General features: G+C 40.2%; 1 protein-coding gene and 1 long non-coding RNA gene across 3 annotated transcripts in view; one reads left to right on the top strand and one right to left on the bottom strand.

The window, feature by feature from the left end:
* Positions 1-13,551, top strand: part of LOC148678556 (uncharacterized) — a 49,382-nt gene that overhangs the window by 18,719 nt on the left and 17,112 nt on the right. Inside the window, exon 2 of the long non-coding RNA XR_015939342.1 lies at positions 2,474-2,614. This is a non-coding gene — a long non-coding RNA (uncharacterized LOC148678556). The remainder of the gene's footprint in view (positions 1-2,473; positions 2,615-13,551) is intronic.
* nckap1l (NCK associated protein 1 like) overlaps positions 7,712-13,551 on the bottom strand; it is a 30,375-nt gene continuing 24,535 nt past the window's right edge. For both annotated transcript variants that reach the window (XM_088633974.1, XM_088633975.1), the window contains exons 28-31: positions 12,518-12,634; positions 10,983-11,092; positions 9,319-9,408; positions 7,712-8,852 (exon numbers count right to left, since the gene is read on the bottom strand). In XM_088633974.1, coding sequence (XP_088490100.1) covers positions 8,736-8,852; positions 9,319-9,408; positions 10,983-11,092; positions 12,518-12,634 — 434 coding nt within the window. In that variant the 3' untranslated portion in view covers positions 7,712-8,735. The remainder of the gene's footprint in view (positions 8,853-9,318; positions 9,409-10,982; positions 11,093-12,517; positions 12,635-13,551) is intronic.

Here is a 13,551-nt window from a genome sequence, read left to right as displayed (position 1 = left end):
CTGCTGTGATTGGCCGGATGCATGTTTGTTGTGCTGATGCGAGCGTGGGAGGTGGAGGTTGGGCAGGGGGCCAGTCATGCTGTTGGGATTTTTTTTTTGTTAGTATGGGTTTTATTTATTTATTTTTGCAAGTAATCTCAAAAGCGGAGATGCACCAGGTTTTCCATTGCACAAGCGAGCAAGCGGGAGGGAGCGGGTTTTTTCAACGCAATAGAAAACCCACATCATCCTCACCACTCTGAAGTAACCTTGTCCCTCTGGGTTAATGTCATGAAAGTGCTGAGGGAAGTTAAAAGGAATTAAAATGATTCAGTATACAGAGTAGGTGACTCAGTTATGTCTTTAAAATCCTACATTGTAAGTAAAGCAGTGCATGTGTGTATATGCTGTACAGTATATATACACAAAGTTCAGGATTAAGTCAGAAAGATACTGAAATAATGTGCATCCTGTGAAGTTTTGACATTCTAGAAGTTTGCATTTTAATTCCAATTAAGTTCTTATTTGACTATTATTGAATGCTATCTAATATAATACAACTCTTGGGAGATTTAGTAGAAATGGCCAAATGGTCAAAGCAACCTAACACAGGAAGCTACCTAATTCTTCTGAAAGGCAGAATGGGCAGCACTGCTGCTTTTAATTTGTTGACGGAGAATTTGTTTTTACTAAAGGAGTAGATATTTTTCACCCACCTAGTCCTAGTCTATACTGACCCTGCAACACGGAAAGATATTGTACTAAACATGTAAACATTGTAAATACTTAAGTCTTAATCCTGTATCTGAAGAATGTTGACCTTTTTCTTTGCAATTCAAGTGATCTGATATTTTTTTCCTGTGGTTGTCAATTGCTTGAGCACGTGGTCGTTCCCAGTGTGACAATCCATCATGCTCTTAGAAAGCACCATGTCTCGCTGGGTGTTGGGATGCTGTATTCAATGCGTTTAATTTTTTTTTTCAATTACAGTATATTTTACAGTTTAGGTCTGAATTTGCATCTGTAGGTAACTAAATTAAAGGACCAGAGCAAACTCAATAAAAGTATATGTGTATTTTAAAACAATTCTATTAATGAAATAAGTATTCCGGTGCCTGGCTTAGAGAGGGATAACATTTCAAAGTGTTGCTGTTTCAGCAGCTTTTTATCCTTTCTCAAGACTTCTAAATGAACATACAGGTATTTCCCTGTAGTTACTTCCCTGATTGAACATCAAGATAATTGATCTGTCAGTGTCATGACAACAGATGATGTCATTTCCTTATCAGAGACGCAGATCAGTAACGCATATTAGGTGGTTATGTTCCCAAGGAGTTTCAAAAAGCATGGTTACTGATTCTTTATGAAAAAAAGTGTAAAACTTATAACAAATAGGACTTAACATCCACATGTGGTTAAATCACCAATGGTAGATTAAGTGAACCAATTCATTGGATATTTTCAAAGAAATATACCTAGTTTGTCAGAATGATCAAACCTGGCAGAATTTATTTCATGGTTCTCTGCATTTGCATGTTCAGTTCTGAATATTTGAATGTATCATGGTGTGGCAGTGCTAGTTCTAAAGCTAGTCTTCGTCTTATTTCAGTGTTTTGTTGTTACTCCTGTTTCTCAGCCTTTATGATTTTGGCTTCTGGGTCAAGTTGACTAAAGTTCCCATGTTCCCAGTTCCTGACTGCTATTAGATTAAGAGTTTATGACATTATTTAGATTGGAATAGCCTAACTTAAATGACTCCTTAATAGCTGATGAGAGAAGTTCCATATGGGGTTATTTATAAAAGCGTGCATGCTGCGAAATTAGCAGCTTATCCACTGACATCCAGTTGCAGTCTGATTATCCTTGTGCAATTTTAAGTCTGATTTATCATTGGGAAAACTGCACTTCTGTGAGCTTCAGTCAGACTGTTTTTTATGACACTTTATTAAAGAAATCCTTTGCTGCCTTCTTTCTTTTAGGGAGTTTGTGAAGTCTTACAATTTGTCTCAGCCCCTTGTAGTCAGACCTTCAGTAGAATTGCAGCTGACAGTGTAGCTGAAACGGTAGGTGTGTTGTAGTGCAGGAGTATTACAGTATTGTAGCTGTCTGAATTTCCTTCAGCCTGATTTTGTCAAAAAGGAGCAACAGCATAAAATAATGTCCCAATCCCTTTATTCTTTGTGTTCTGTTCTACCTGCTGGCTACTGTGGGGTAGAGGCTGCACAACAGTGATGGCATGTTAAGCATACAAGGGGCTATTGCTGTTAGGTTTTTAAGTACATGAGTTCAGAACCACATGAGCCTTTCACAGGAAGAAACAGAAATGTCTGCATTAATTACGCCTTTTCTATGGTTCTCATGCCGAGACCAGAAATTAAAGGTTTTCTCTGTCTGTAATATACTGTACAGTATGGCTCATTCAGTTAGTAAAACAGATAGTGCGTCTCGTCTAAAATCTTTTGATCTTTTTTGTTTCGGCTTCTGGTTTTCACAGGGGGTTGCGCTCTCCAGCACGGCCCGGACCTCGCCGCGTAAAAAGACGGCAGCAAGGGGCGCAGTGGCCGCGTCTCCATGGAGCGGAGAGCGTAATGGCTCACTCCAGAAACCCCAGGGCCTGCAGCCCCGAGCCAGGCAGGTACGTCACCAGGACTGCAGGGACTCTGACAGCCGCAGCGAAAGAAAGCCCACCAGAGACCACCAGTGCATCCTGCTCAGTGCCAGACTGGGCTCTGAGCGCTCTTCAGAAACAGTCTACCAACCAAGTCCGCTGATACCACAGTCTCTGCAGCATGCGCGCACGTGCTGTGCCTAATTACAGGTGCATGTACAGTAGTATTGCATTCATTTAGGTTAATTCCTAAGCATGCACTGCTGCCTACGGTGCACCCCTTTCGTAATGGGGTCTTTTTTGATTAGGCCAATTAAAGAGGTTGTTAAGAGGTACCTACAGTAACTGCCTTTACTGCCAACCTGCCTTCCGCCTTCCAGCATGCGCTACTGCTGATACCTGCGTAAGTTACCATAGGCTAAAGGAGCTTATTTGCACAGTTCCCGTGTATTATTTTTTATGGGGTTTCATTAAGTATGTAGTTTTTATTTGCTAGATGATTACATACTGTATAGTGAAGTTCTTAACTTGCATCTGCAAGTTCTGTATTGTATAACAGAAAAATTTTAAAGATTAAATCTTTTAAATCCCGGTCAGAACAGCAACCACACGTCAGTAACAGTTCACAACCCCTGTATCTCGGGAGTCTTTTTTCCTTTACCCAGTGTACAGTACTTCCAGGGCTGGGTTTGTATTTTGCAGTCAGTGGTCGAGTTGAAACATTCGTCTAATCATGCTTGTGACAGCAGTGTGTCCTTCAGAACGCGAGTGTTTTAATTCAGTAAGAGAGAGTGTTTTTCCTGTTTGTGGAAGTGATGTTTTAATTAAGGATATCACAATTAATCCTTTGTTAATGAATCCTCTTAATACTTTTATGCATTGAACAACAAAGCCTACGTGCGGAATGTGTGTGACATGTTGTATCACCAAACTGATTTACAAACTAAATTGGATTTCGGGTAAAGAGGATTTTCCCATAAATTTTTTTAAAAAAGAGCAAGTGTGTCTTAAAGTATTACTTTATTTTCTCATAAATCAGTGTTGGTAAGCATAATCTGCAGTATGTCAATGTAATCTATAGAAATGAAAAGTGTACTGAGTGTGTTGGGAGATTTCTGTTACATCCTTAATACTACAGGTTCTTGAGAAAGCAAGGGAAAGCCTCAGGCTACCCATTAAAAGGTAATAAAGCTCTCCATTCCCTGTATGATCCACATATGAATGTGATTATGTAACAACCTTTGAACTTAGCTTTGAATGTTAAATTGTCTGTTTTGCTTTGTAGAACGTGGAGCACTAACCTTATGTTATTAAAAGTTGTTAGTTAACATTTACTGTATGTTGCTTATGATAGAGTCTGGGCCCTACTCTTCAGATAGAGGGTGACCTGTAGAACAGGCTGGGGCTCCGAGTTTGGTGACCCCTGTGTTATGTATGCTTGTGTAGAAGTGTAACATTGAATCAAATGCTTTAGAGCAATACATTGGAGCAAATTCATTTTGAAAAATAATTGTATTTGCCAATTGACAAAATTGTGTATTTTTGTATCGACAGTATATGTCTTGATGAGGTACGGGGTGGGTGTTCTGATGCTGTGGTTTTGAGATAGAAATTGAGCACCTAGGATACAGAAGGATTTGCTCTGTGTGAAAGTGGCATTCAGTAATCCAAAAAAAGAAAATAATCATTCAGCATTTAACGTTTTTTTTTAGCATTTAACATGCTGTGACATTTAGATTTTGCAGAGGGCTCTTCCTTGCCTCCCTCCTGTCAGCAGCTGTGAGAGTTTCATGCCCTGTGATCCCTGGAAAAAGAGCCTAAGTCTGGCAGCTGACCTAAGTGCTGTTTTCCCCTCTGATTTATTTGCTTTTTTGACAATTTTAGCCTGTGCTCCAGTAAGGTCTACAGCCGGAGACACTCTGTTTTTCCATCCTTAAGCTGTACCCTTGGCCTAGCTGTCTTTTCTGACTGGAGCGACGTTTTTAAAATTGGAAGGCGGGAGGGCACAGAACTGCCCTGTTCACTGTGGTGTGGAGAGAAAATCCTGGGAGTCTGAGTAAAGACATGCGTGAGTTTACTCAGACCACTGCTAGGTCCAGGCTGGAGTAATGCAATTACATTGCTGTCCAGTGAGCGACACACCAAGCTCAGTTTATTTTATAGTTTAAAACATTAGCGTAGGTAGAGTAAAATATGTTTTACTGATTGTATTTATAGAGTGCCTTTCATTCCAAAGAATCCTAAAATGCATTACAGTATGTGTAGGATGTGGGGATATTAATCTACCACTTAAGGGCAGAACCTTCACATCACTGTAAATCAGGTGGAGAAGATGTTTCCCCAGCTGAAGGTTTCTTGTCTTTCTAAGCATTAAAAACGGAATATTCTGTAGAGCTATACATACGTGAATGTCGTTAGAAATGTGTGATTTCAAACAATCCCGGAAAGCTTGTTTCCATAAAGTAAATGCGTGGACTGACGGGATGTTGGGCTAACTGGCTGTGTATTACAAAGTCAGGGTAAAACTTTGAGGTGAATGTAGTTTGTTTTAATATGAACAGTAAGTCAGAAACCACCTTCAAATAATGAAGTTAAAGCAGGTAGGTGAGTACAGTACACGCTGATTTACTAATAGGGAAAGAAGTGTCCTAGTGAAAGATAATGACTGCCTTTTCCCCCAAAAACTCTGCAGGTTCTCTCTGAACTCTTTGCACAGAGGTGCCCAGCTGCAGCCCTGGAGACTTTCTAGGTTGGTTTGCATCGACAGCACCTGAAGAACTGGGAATTGCTGTTAAATTAGTCCGGTGAAATGAGCTGATCTAGGTTGTTAAGAGCTGAGCATACTGTAGCAACCCGAGAGTCTTGCTACTGTATAAAGTGTGTACATTTATAAAATACGGAGACCGAGTCCGGTGTGTACTTACACAGTAAAGGTCGTCTTCCATGTGCTCAGGCTGATGGCTGGGTTCAGGAACCGGTGGCAGGCACACTTCAGCTCTTTTGTGTATGGAGTTGGCGAGGTCATCTTTTCTTCCTTTGCATTGGTTTGTCCTGGTGTAGCCCGTAGTTCTGTGCTTGCTGTGATCTGCCCGTAGCTTGTATCTTGATCACCCAAGCTCCTAGGAATGCTAGGGATTCACCCTAAAATTAAGTCATACATTTCCTGTTCATTATTAAGCTGTAAATTACCTTGAAGAAAGATGCACTGTGGAGTATAATTGGAACATTACTTCTAATGTTACAGTAGTAGTTTTTTGCCAATGGATCAAAAACATTTAATTTTTAAGCCACTTTTCTATGTGGTCACTAACTTTATAAAATAAGTGAACTCAGATGCATCCGTTTTTTTGTTCTTGTTTAACCTTCATGCTCAAATGTCCTTTTTTAATGGAGAAGTAGGTTTTTTGTATATATAGTCAATGCTGGCTCTTTCCTGCTGTTAATTCTGCACAGTGGTCTTTAAGATGTTCCTCTGCGAAGATGGCCTTAAATGAGTGTGTCTATATACACTGTGGCAAGCACAGCTTGCGTCTGTGCCACCCTCTCTCTCTTGATTCTTCGTCCTCTGGGAGGCTGTGATGTTACAGGCTGTGGCTGAGATCACCTGTGTGCTTAGACGTGCCTGGCTAGTTGGGAACCATGCTTTGTACACTACCACACCTGGAAACTGCAAAAATCCAGTTGTTTTTCAGAAATAGTTTTGAATGGGATTTCAAGTTTGCTATTCTCAGGCTCTCTCTTTTTAAGGGCAGTGGTCCATTTTGGTTTACATCGCTAGGTTATTGAAATGGAATTGGTCTTGTCATTCCTCCTTGATTCAAACCTTATTTCCAGAAAAATGAAAACTGCATCTTATTTCCATTGCTTTTTAATTTGCGTTCTTATTCCGTTTCATTTTCCCTTTGGATGCATGAAGGTTAGGAAGAGGTAACCCCTACTATTACTTTTCTACATGCGTCAAACTGGGCCCCTGAGCAAGACCCTTAACCCCAACTGCTCCAGGGGCGCCGTATAAATGGCTGACCCTGCTCCTCTGACCCCAAGCTTCTCTCTCCCTGTCTGTGTGTCTCATGGAGAGCAAGTTGGGGTCTGCAAAAAGACAAAATCCTAATACAAGAAATTGTATATGGCCAATAAATTGATCTATTTATCTAACTGCGCATGCTTAGTAAAATGTAGTGTTGAGTGCAATAAGTTTTTCACCTTGTAAAAAGTCTTAAAGTAAAGACTCTCAAACTCTTAAGACTTAGTGATGTCTGTCTTAGTTGCCATATTCCTCACAACCAGTCTGTGTGAATCAACGGACCAGAAAAATATGCTGCCTTTACTTTGCTTTAACCACGGTGTTGTTCCGAGCTGGGGAAGGAGCAGACTAAATTCCCACTTGGGCCTCATCCCTTCTGCGTCACTGTGCCACCTCATCTCCCAGGGGGAGTCTTTGCTGCTAATTTAATCCTCACCAAAAGAGATTCGGGCAGCCAGCTTCCTCCTGCTGTAGAGCTCATTAGAGTCAAGCCCCTAACGAGCGCACGCCAGCACTCTTGGCACCTAACCCCTAAGAAAGAGAGTGTTGATTGCTAAAATCCAAAATGTTTGCCCCCGGTATGGCAGCCTTAGCGAGAGACTGGAGAAGAGGTTACAGGCTACTTGAACACTGTGAATTTACAGATGCGATTTCAGGAACTTGTGAAGGTCCCTGTACATCCGTAAGAGTCACAATCTTCCTTGTCCATGCATTTACTTTTTTTTGTTGTTGATTTATTTGGCAAGTACAGTATTTTTATCCAAATAAGCCTGCATAAAGCAATCACAGTACAAGAATCTACAACCAAATAAATAACATGCATGCAAGCTAACACAACACGTCAAGTGATGCAACAAAGCTAATGTTACAACATAACATTGAAATAAGTACTAGAACAATGCAATGTAGAGAGTGAACAAATAAACATCCAGGTAATCTGATTAAGTCAGTAAAAAAGGTGGGTAGATTTTAAGTAGATTACACTTAATTATTTAGGAATTAATTATTCTTGTTTTTTCAGCTCAGGCAATAATTAATTGATAAAATATACATATAAATAATAAATTTCATTCAGCAAAAACAAACAAATTACAAAGTAATTAAATCACAATATCTGGTTTATTGACAAACATAGTTATAAATCCCTTAGGTGCAAATGTTTGATTTAACATGAGAAAAGAATAAATGTGCAGTGGTCAGTATTGGAAGTTAGGTAGAAAAGTCTTCAAATATGAAAGAATTTGCTCTTACAGTAGTTCCAGTAGCTGGGTATTTTAACATTTCATAAAGGGGGCATTTAGTTTTTTCTTCAGATAGTTTGTGTTTACAGTATATAAACTTATTTAACTGTTAAAAAAATGACAAGCTCTCTCTGTATAAGTTTAAAAAAAAATATGGATGGGGATCCGGGTTCATAGTGCTTAGAAAATGTTTTAACAAAAGCAACTTTTACAAAATTAGTAAACTGTGGATTAATACATACATTTTGTTTTTTATTGTACAAGTTCTTTCAAAGTAATGCCTCTTGTCTTTCACAATGTTTCATAATAAAATGTGTGGCTTGAGATACAGAAATATCAACATAAATGTCAAGTTGTTGCATAAAGACAAAGAGTCTCATGCTGTGTTGTTACATTTTTTCATCTGGCTACTTTGAAGTAGCAGTGCAGTGGGGATCATGCAAGACATTTTAAAGTGGGTTAAAAAAGTATATAAAATGTGTAGAGAAACTCTTGCTATGCACATAGCTAGGTTCCTGACAGTTTGGTTTGAGAGTGCAGGCATGTCTAGTGGAGGTCAGGCTTCTGTCCTAAGTGTGGTCTGGGGCTGGTGTGGTCCTTTTCAAGCTCTAAAAGAAACAACTCTAGCAAATGTCATTGCAAGTGTTTGTACCAGTTCACTCTTAATGTTTTTCGCTTTTTCAGCAGTAGGGTCAATCAAGAAATGAAGGCTTTGCTATCTCGTTCAGACAATGCATCTGTTCTGCTGAAGTGCGTTGCATAAAGGAGCTGTAAAACAAAGGCTGAGCTAATAAGGTTCTGGTGTCAGTCGGTGTCCTGTGTTTAGAACGGTAGGCCCAAGGCTGCCTCCGCCGTGCTCGAGGTGACTGTGTCTCGCTTGTACTCATCCCACTGTGATCACAAAGGATTTGTAGACCTCTCTGTAGGCGTTGCGCAGAAGCACGTAAGGGAAACAGCTCTCCAGCATGTCTTGGGTTAAAAAGGGCGATTCCTCGACAATCTGAAAATCACACAGAATTTGAATTCAGTTGAGTTCTGTTCGATATGTGTTTGTATTTTAGTGACTTCTTTTGGAAAAAAAAACACAGAAGGGGTTTCCTTCTGTATATTTTCCTTTTGTGAGTTACATGTAAATAATGCATTAATTTCAAGCAGGATTGCTGTCTAGTTGCTGAGAATTCCTCAAAAATTTTTTCCTGATACAAGTACCACTTATACCATGTGCAGGTTACTGTACATGTTAGTTTACTTTCTTGTACTGTAGCAGGATGAAGTCACCTGCTGGGTGAATGATAACTGTATACAGTAAGTTATTACTATCCTGGCAAAGCTGAATTTTTAAAGTTTTAAAAATGAAACGTTGACTTTGTGATTTTGAAGTGCCAGACTTTTGCACAACTTTTGTTCTGTGAAGGCCACACTGGCAGAGACACTGGCATTAAAAATAAGACTGGGCTTTCTCTCACCAAGTGCAGCAGGAGGTAGATGGAATCCCTGTTTTTGCTCTCAGTCCTCTCCACATTCTGCCCCAGCTGTAGCAGAGTGGATGATGCCACCTGAAGAGGAATTTGGTTTGGCCGTTAAGCAGATGAAGTACTGGGAGGCGTGCCAGTCGCCATGCTCACATGAGAAAGCACCATTTGACCTCTCCAAGGTTTGACAAATATTCTTATTCATGAATAGACTTCTTTCATAGATTGAAAGTGAACACACCTTTGAAACTACCCTTAAATTAACTAATAGGGGTCAGAGTCAGAGACCCATTGGTGTGTTCTTAGAAAAAAATGTATTAATTTCTGTGTTTGTTTCATCTACTGCAAAGCCCTAACACACTGCTTCCTGCGGCACACCTGCATGAAGAGACCTTGACCCTACACCATATCTGATAAGGCAGTCCATGAAGAAGTGCAAGTCTGTCTATGCAATTAGTTATGAATGTTAGCTATTGACCAGAGCAGGACGCATAGCGCTTGACTGTGATCTGTACTTCTCAAGCACAGCCTTTACCAGATTCAACCCTATAACAATGTGATGCATACAGACTGGCATTCCCATGTTAGTTCTGAGAATGAGAAACTGTCCAAACCCTCTGAAATACAGACAGTCATAACAGTTATCCACGCACTAGCATTGTAATTTATTATTTAGTGACGTCTGTACCCTGTTTGTTTTAGCTGAGAATTATTAATTGCTCTAATATCTTAAACGGAGCAAACGAGGTTTGTGCTTTAATTTGCTGCACATGAATCTGGATATTCTAATGTAAACAGACGTCCCTCCTCCCCACCTTTGGCTTTAAGCAGTGTAAATAGCCTTGTACAGGCAAAAAGACGAGCTGGTCTCACAAGCAGAACCTTTCTGGCTATATTAAGAAACAGAATTTCATAGTAATCAATTTAAATCTGACTTCACAGTACAGTATATCAACTAGAAAAGAGAAATCCCTATTTATAGCTAAATTGCTGGTCTTGCTATTTAAGCTTTGAATATGAACCTTTGTTTTTAAGACCATCCTTAAGAGCATACTGTAGGAATTCTTTTGAAGAGCTGCGGTTTATAAACACATTATTTTCACCAAAAACAGCAGTAAATAAAACACGATTGCAGCCAAATGATTTCTAGAAATATTTTCAAACAAATATTTTTTACGGTGATTTGTATTTTCTCTATGAAGAAAACTGATCTTTAGTACCCAAAACTGGCATTTTGTTGTTGCCAAAAAAGATTAAAAATAAAACATTTCTTATCTTAGGTATTTCCTAAAGAGGCCAGATACATGTGGCTGGGTCTAGATATTATTTAAGAAAATCTACATCATTGTTGTTTTGCAGCGAGACCTCATGTTCTCGAAATCGATGTTCTCAGGGCACACAGAGCCTTTCCTCGCCCAGGTCTAATCGTCAGCAGCTCTTCTGAATGTCCATTTAAAGGCCTCAGCTTCAACACGGTAATGCCATTATACAGTACCTATTATCTGCTGGTTTAGCAGTCCCATTTAGAAACTTTTCATCATAACTTTTAAAATGTTTGAGTATGAGTGAAAATAATGAATATACAGTAATTGCTGTCAACCAAACACTTCCCCTGATCTAATTTGAGCTGACTTATTTTTTTGGGACCTGTTACCCACCAGCAGGAATTCCTTCAGGTGCTCCTCTATGTTCTTGTTCAGGTTGGTGAACATGGCTGCAGCTAGCTGGTTGATGGCCGTGGCCAGGCAGTGGATGTTGTTGTGGTGCCCTGAGGGAGATAAGAGAATGTGTCTCAGACTACATCATTTGAGATTCTAGCCAAGTGGTTGGAAAACACCAGGCTAGCAGCCAATACCAACTGTATTTTCTGTGTGGCAGAGCTATATATCTCCTTTGAGAAAAGCATAAAAGAAACGGGCCTGGCAATAACTCATTCTCATGATGCACAATATTTTAAGTCGGGTGGGGGGAAGCACAGCTGATGTTGGAAAAGTGTTGCTGCTGTGTGACCCGGTTTAGGATGCTGGGATTAGTTTGGGTCATTGGTTTGAAAAAGGAAATGTATCTGAGTACAGCTGAGAGAGACTGAAACTCTCCCAGCACAGACAGGAGAGACACCAGGATGTTTCTCCTCCTGATAATCTGTGATTTGATTTTTCTGATTAAACTCCTGAAAGGAACAGATGAGGGAGATAAGACAGGATAAGTTCCACGACTTGAACTTCATGCTGAGATCGGAAATAGGGACTAGGCCTGGATATTGAAGTACAGAAATCTTCTGCATGATTGACAATGAAGTGCTTATATTTACAGTATGGTGGGTCTGTGGAATAGGCTGCCAAGTCTGATGGTGCTGGATGCAGATAGATGAAAATATCTAAATAAGTTCAGTGTTTTTTGGATATGATGTCTAAAGAAAAAGAAGTTTCTTGAATCAGTTACCTTGCCTAGAGTGGGACAAGTAGAGTGAGGTGAATGACCCAGTCCTCCCCCTTAGTCTGTCTGATATGGTGCACAAGCAGAGGAAGCACTTCACCATGGTGAGGCGGACACCATGACCAATTCTGCATGTGCCGCAGTGTGACCATGCACAAGGCCACAGCAGAGGTATGCTGAAGTTTTACATTGAAGTGGTACAACATCCTGTCTCGTTCCTTCAGGTGCACTCACTCATAGTTCCCACTTGTACTTCCCACAGTACATGCTGAACCTTTCCTCCACAGGACATTGTCATTGGTGTTCTGCACCTGGTAATATCTGTTGATTGTTCTCCAGGGCTCTACTATGCTGTGACTGGAAACGTTAATATCTGCAACCCTAAGGAATTGATGCACCTTAGCCCCTTCAAAATTTTAGATTTATTCTGAGTTAAGAACACGCAGTGGAGCAGTTTTCTGGAATGCTGCCCTTGTGCATTTCCTTGTTTACCTTGTGTCTTTTAAAAGCCATAATAAAATTCCTGTCAGACATGACGAAGCAGAAGCCATTGATTAATGTCTGGTGGTTGCACATGGTATTTCCTATGCATGAAGTAAGTCTGTCAAACTGACAGATGAGTAGCCTTATCTAAACGGGTCACAGAGAGTAACGCGACTGCCTCTCTGAGTGGTTGTGTTCACTGCCTGTGGGCTGGCCTGCAGTTGGCGATTGTGTGTTTCTCCCTGCATGCCAGGGAGTGGGTTGGCAGCCTCACCTCCATATTCACGGCTGTAGCAGGAATTCGGGTCAAAGGCCAGGACTGGCAGTGACACAGCAACATACACCAGGAGCAGACAGGCTAGTTTATACTCCTCATCTGTAGAGGAGTTGTCTGTGGAGGGAAAACAGGGAGCAGGGATCTGAACAACAGCTGGGTTATAACCATCACAGACCACTTCATAGAGGGGAAAAGGTCTTTTCTTTAATTTTCCTGAGGTAAACATGTGCTCCTGTCTGTAAATAGACATCATAGTACAGCTGGATTCTCACTCCTGAGAATCACTTCTGTAATCTTTGTTTCCATAGTATACAATCTGTCATCCAATTTATTTTTCATTCATTTTGTTTATTAGGAAGTGATGCAGTCTTTCCTCTAAATAGGAAAACTACTGGTGTTCAGGATTTTAGGAATCATAGGAGATTAAGCAGATCACTTAAAAATACAACAGACAAGTGTAATATTTGCTCCGGCAAAAAAGGTGTTAGACTTTTTACCCATGCAGCTTCTCTTAGGAGTTACAACTTTGTTCAAGTCTTTAATCATAGTTGATAGATTTATTTCTGCCTGTGAATCCACATTCAATCAGTACAACCCCACATAATATAGTTAAGTGTGCAATATTAGGCCTCTGTATATTTCTGGCCTCTTTATTCTTATCTTAAAGGTTTGCGTCTTGCTTAACTAGCACCAAAAGGTTCAAGAAGGCAATTGCACATAAAAACCTTACATGGGGGTGTGCAGTACTGTAGAGTATGTGGCATCTCAGAATGGGTTTGATTCTATAGGGTGGTGATGGACTACACTATATAATGTGTATTGAACAGTGTTTGCCTCATCTGCTAAATCAGCAAATGCTTTTGCATAGAGCTCAGACTGAGCACTTACTGTATGGGTCAAATATCACCAGCTGAAGCCTGGAATTTATATAACTGACTGTTACTCAGATTTGACTAGTGAAGGTTAACAGTTGGCTAAATGCATTCAGGGGCTAAGTAGGCATGGAATGGACATGGGTGGGACACAGCTCT

Source organism: Lepisosteus platostomus, chromosome 1 (assembly GCF_059453375.1).
Source record: "Lepisosteus platostomus isolate fLepPlt1 chromosome 1, fLepPlt1.hap1, whole genome shotgun sequence".
In the NCBI taxonomy this organism is placed as follows: domain Eukaryota; kingdom Metazoa; phylum Chordata; class Actinopteri; order Semionotiformes; family Lepisosteidae; genus Lepisosteus; species Lepisosteus platostomus.
This window is presented reverse-complemented; position numbering and strand designations above follow the sequence as displayed.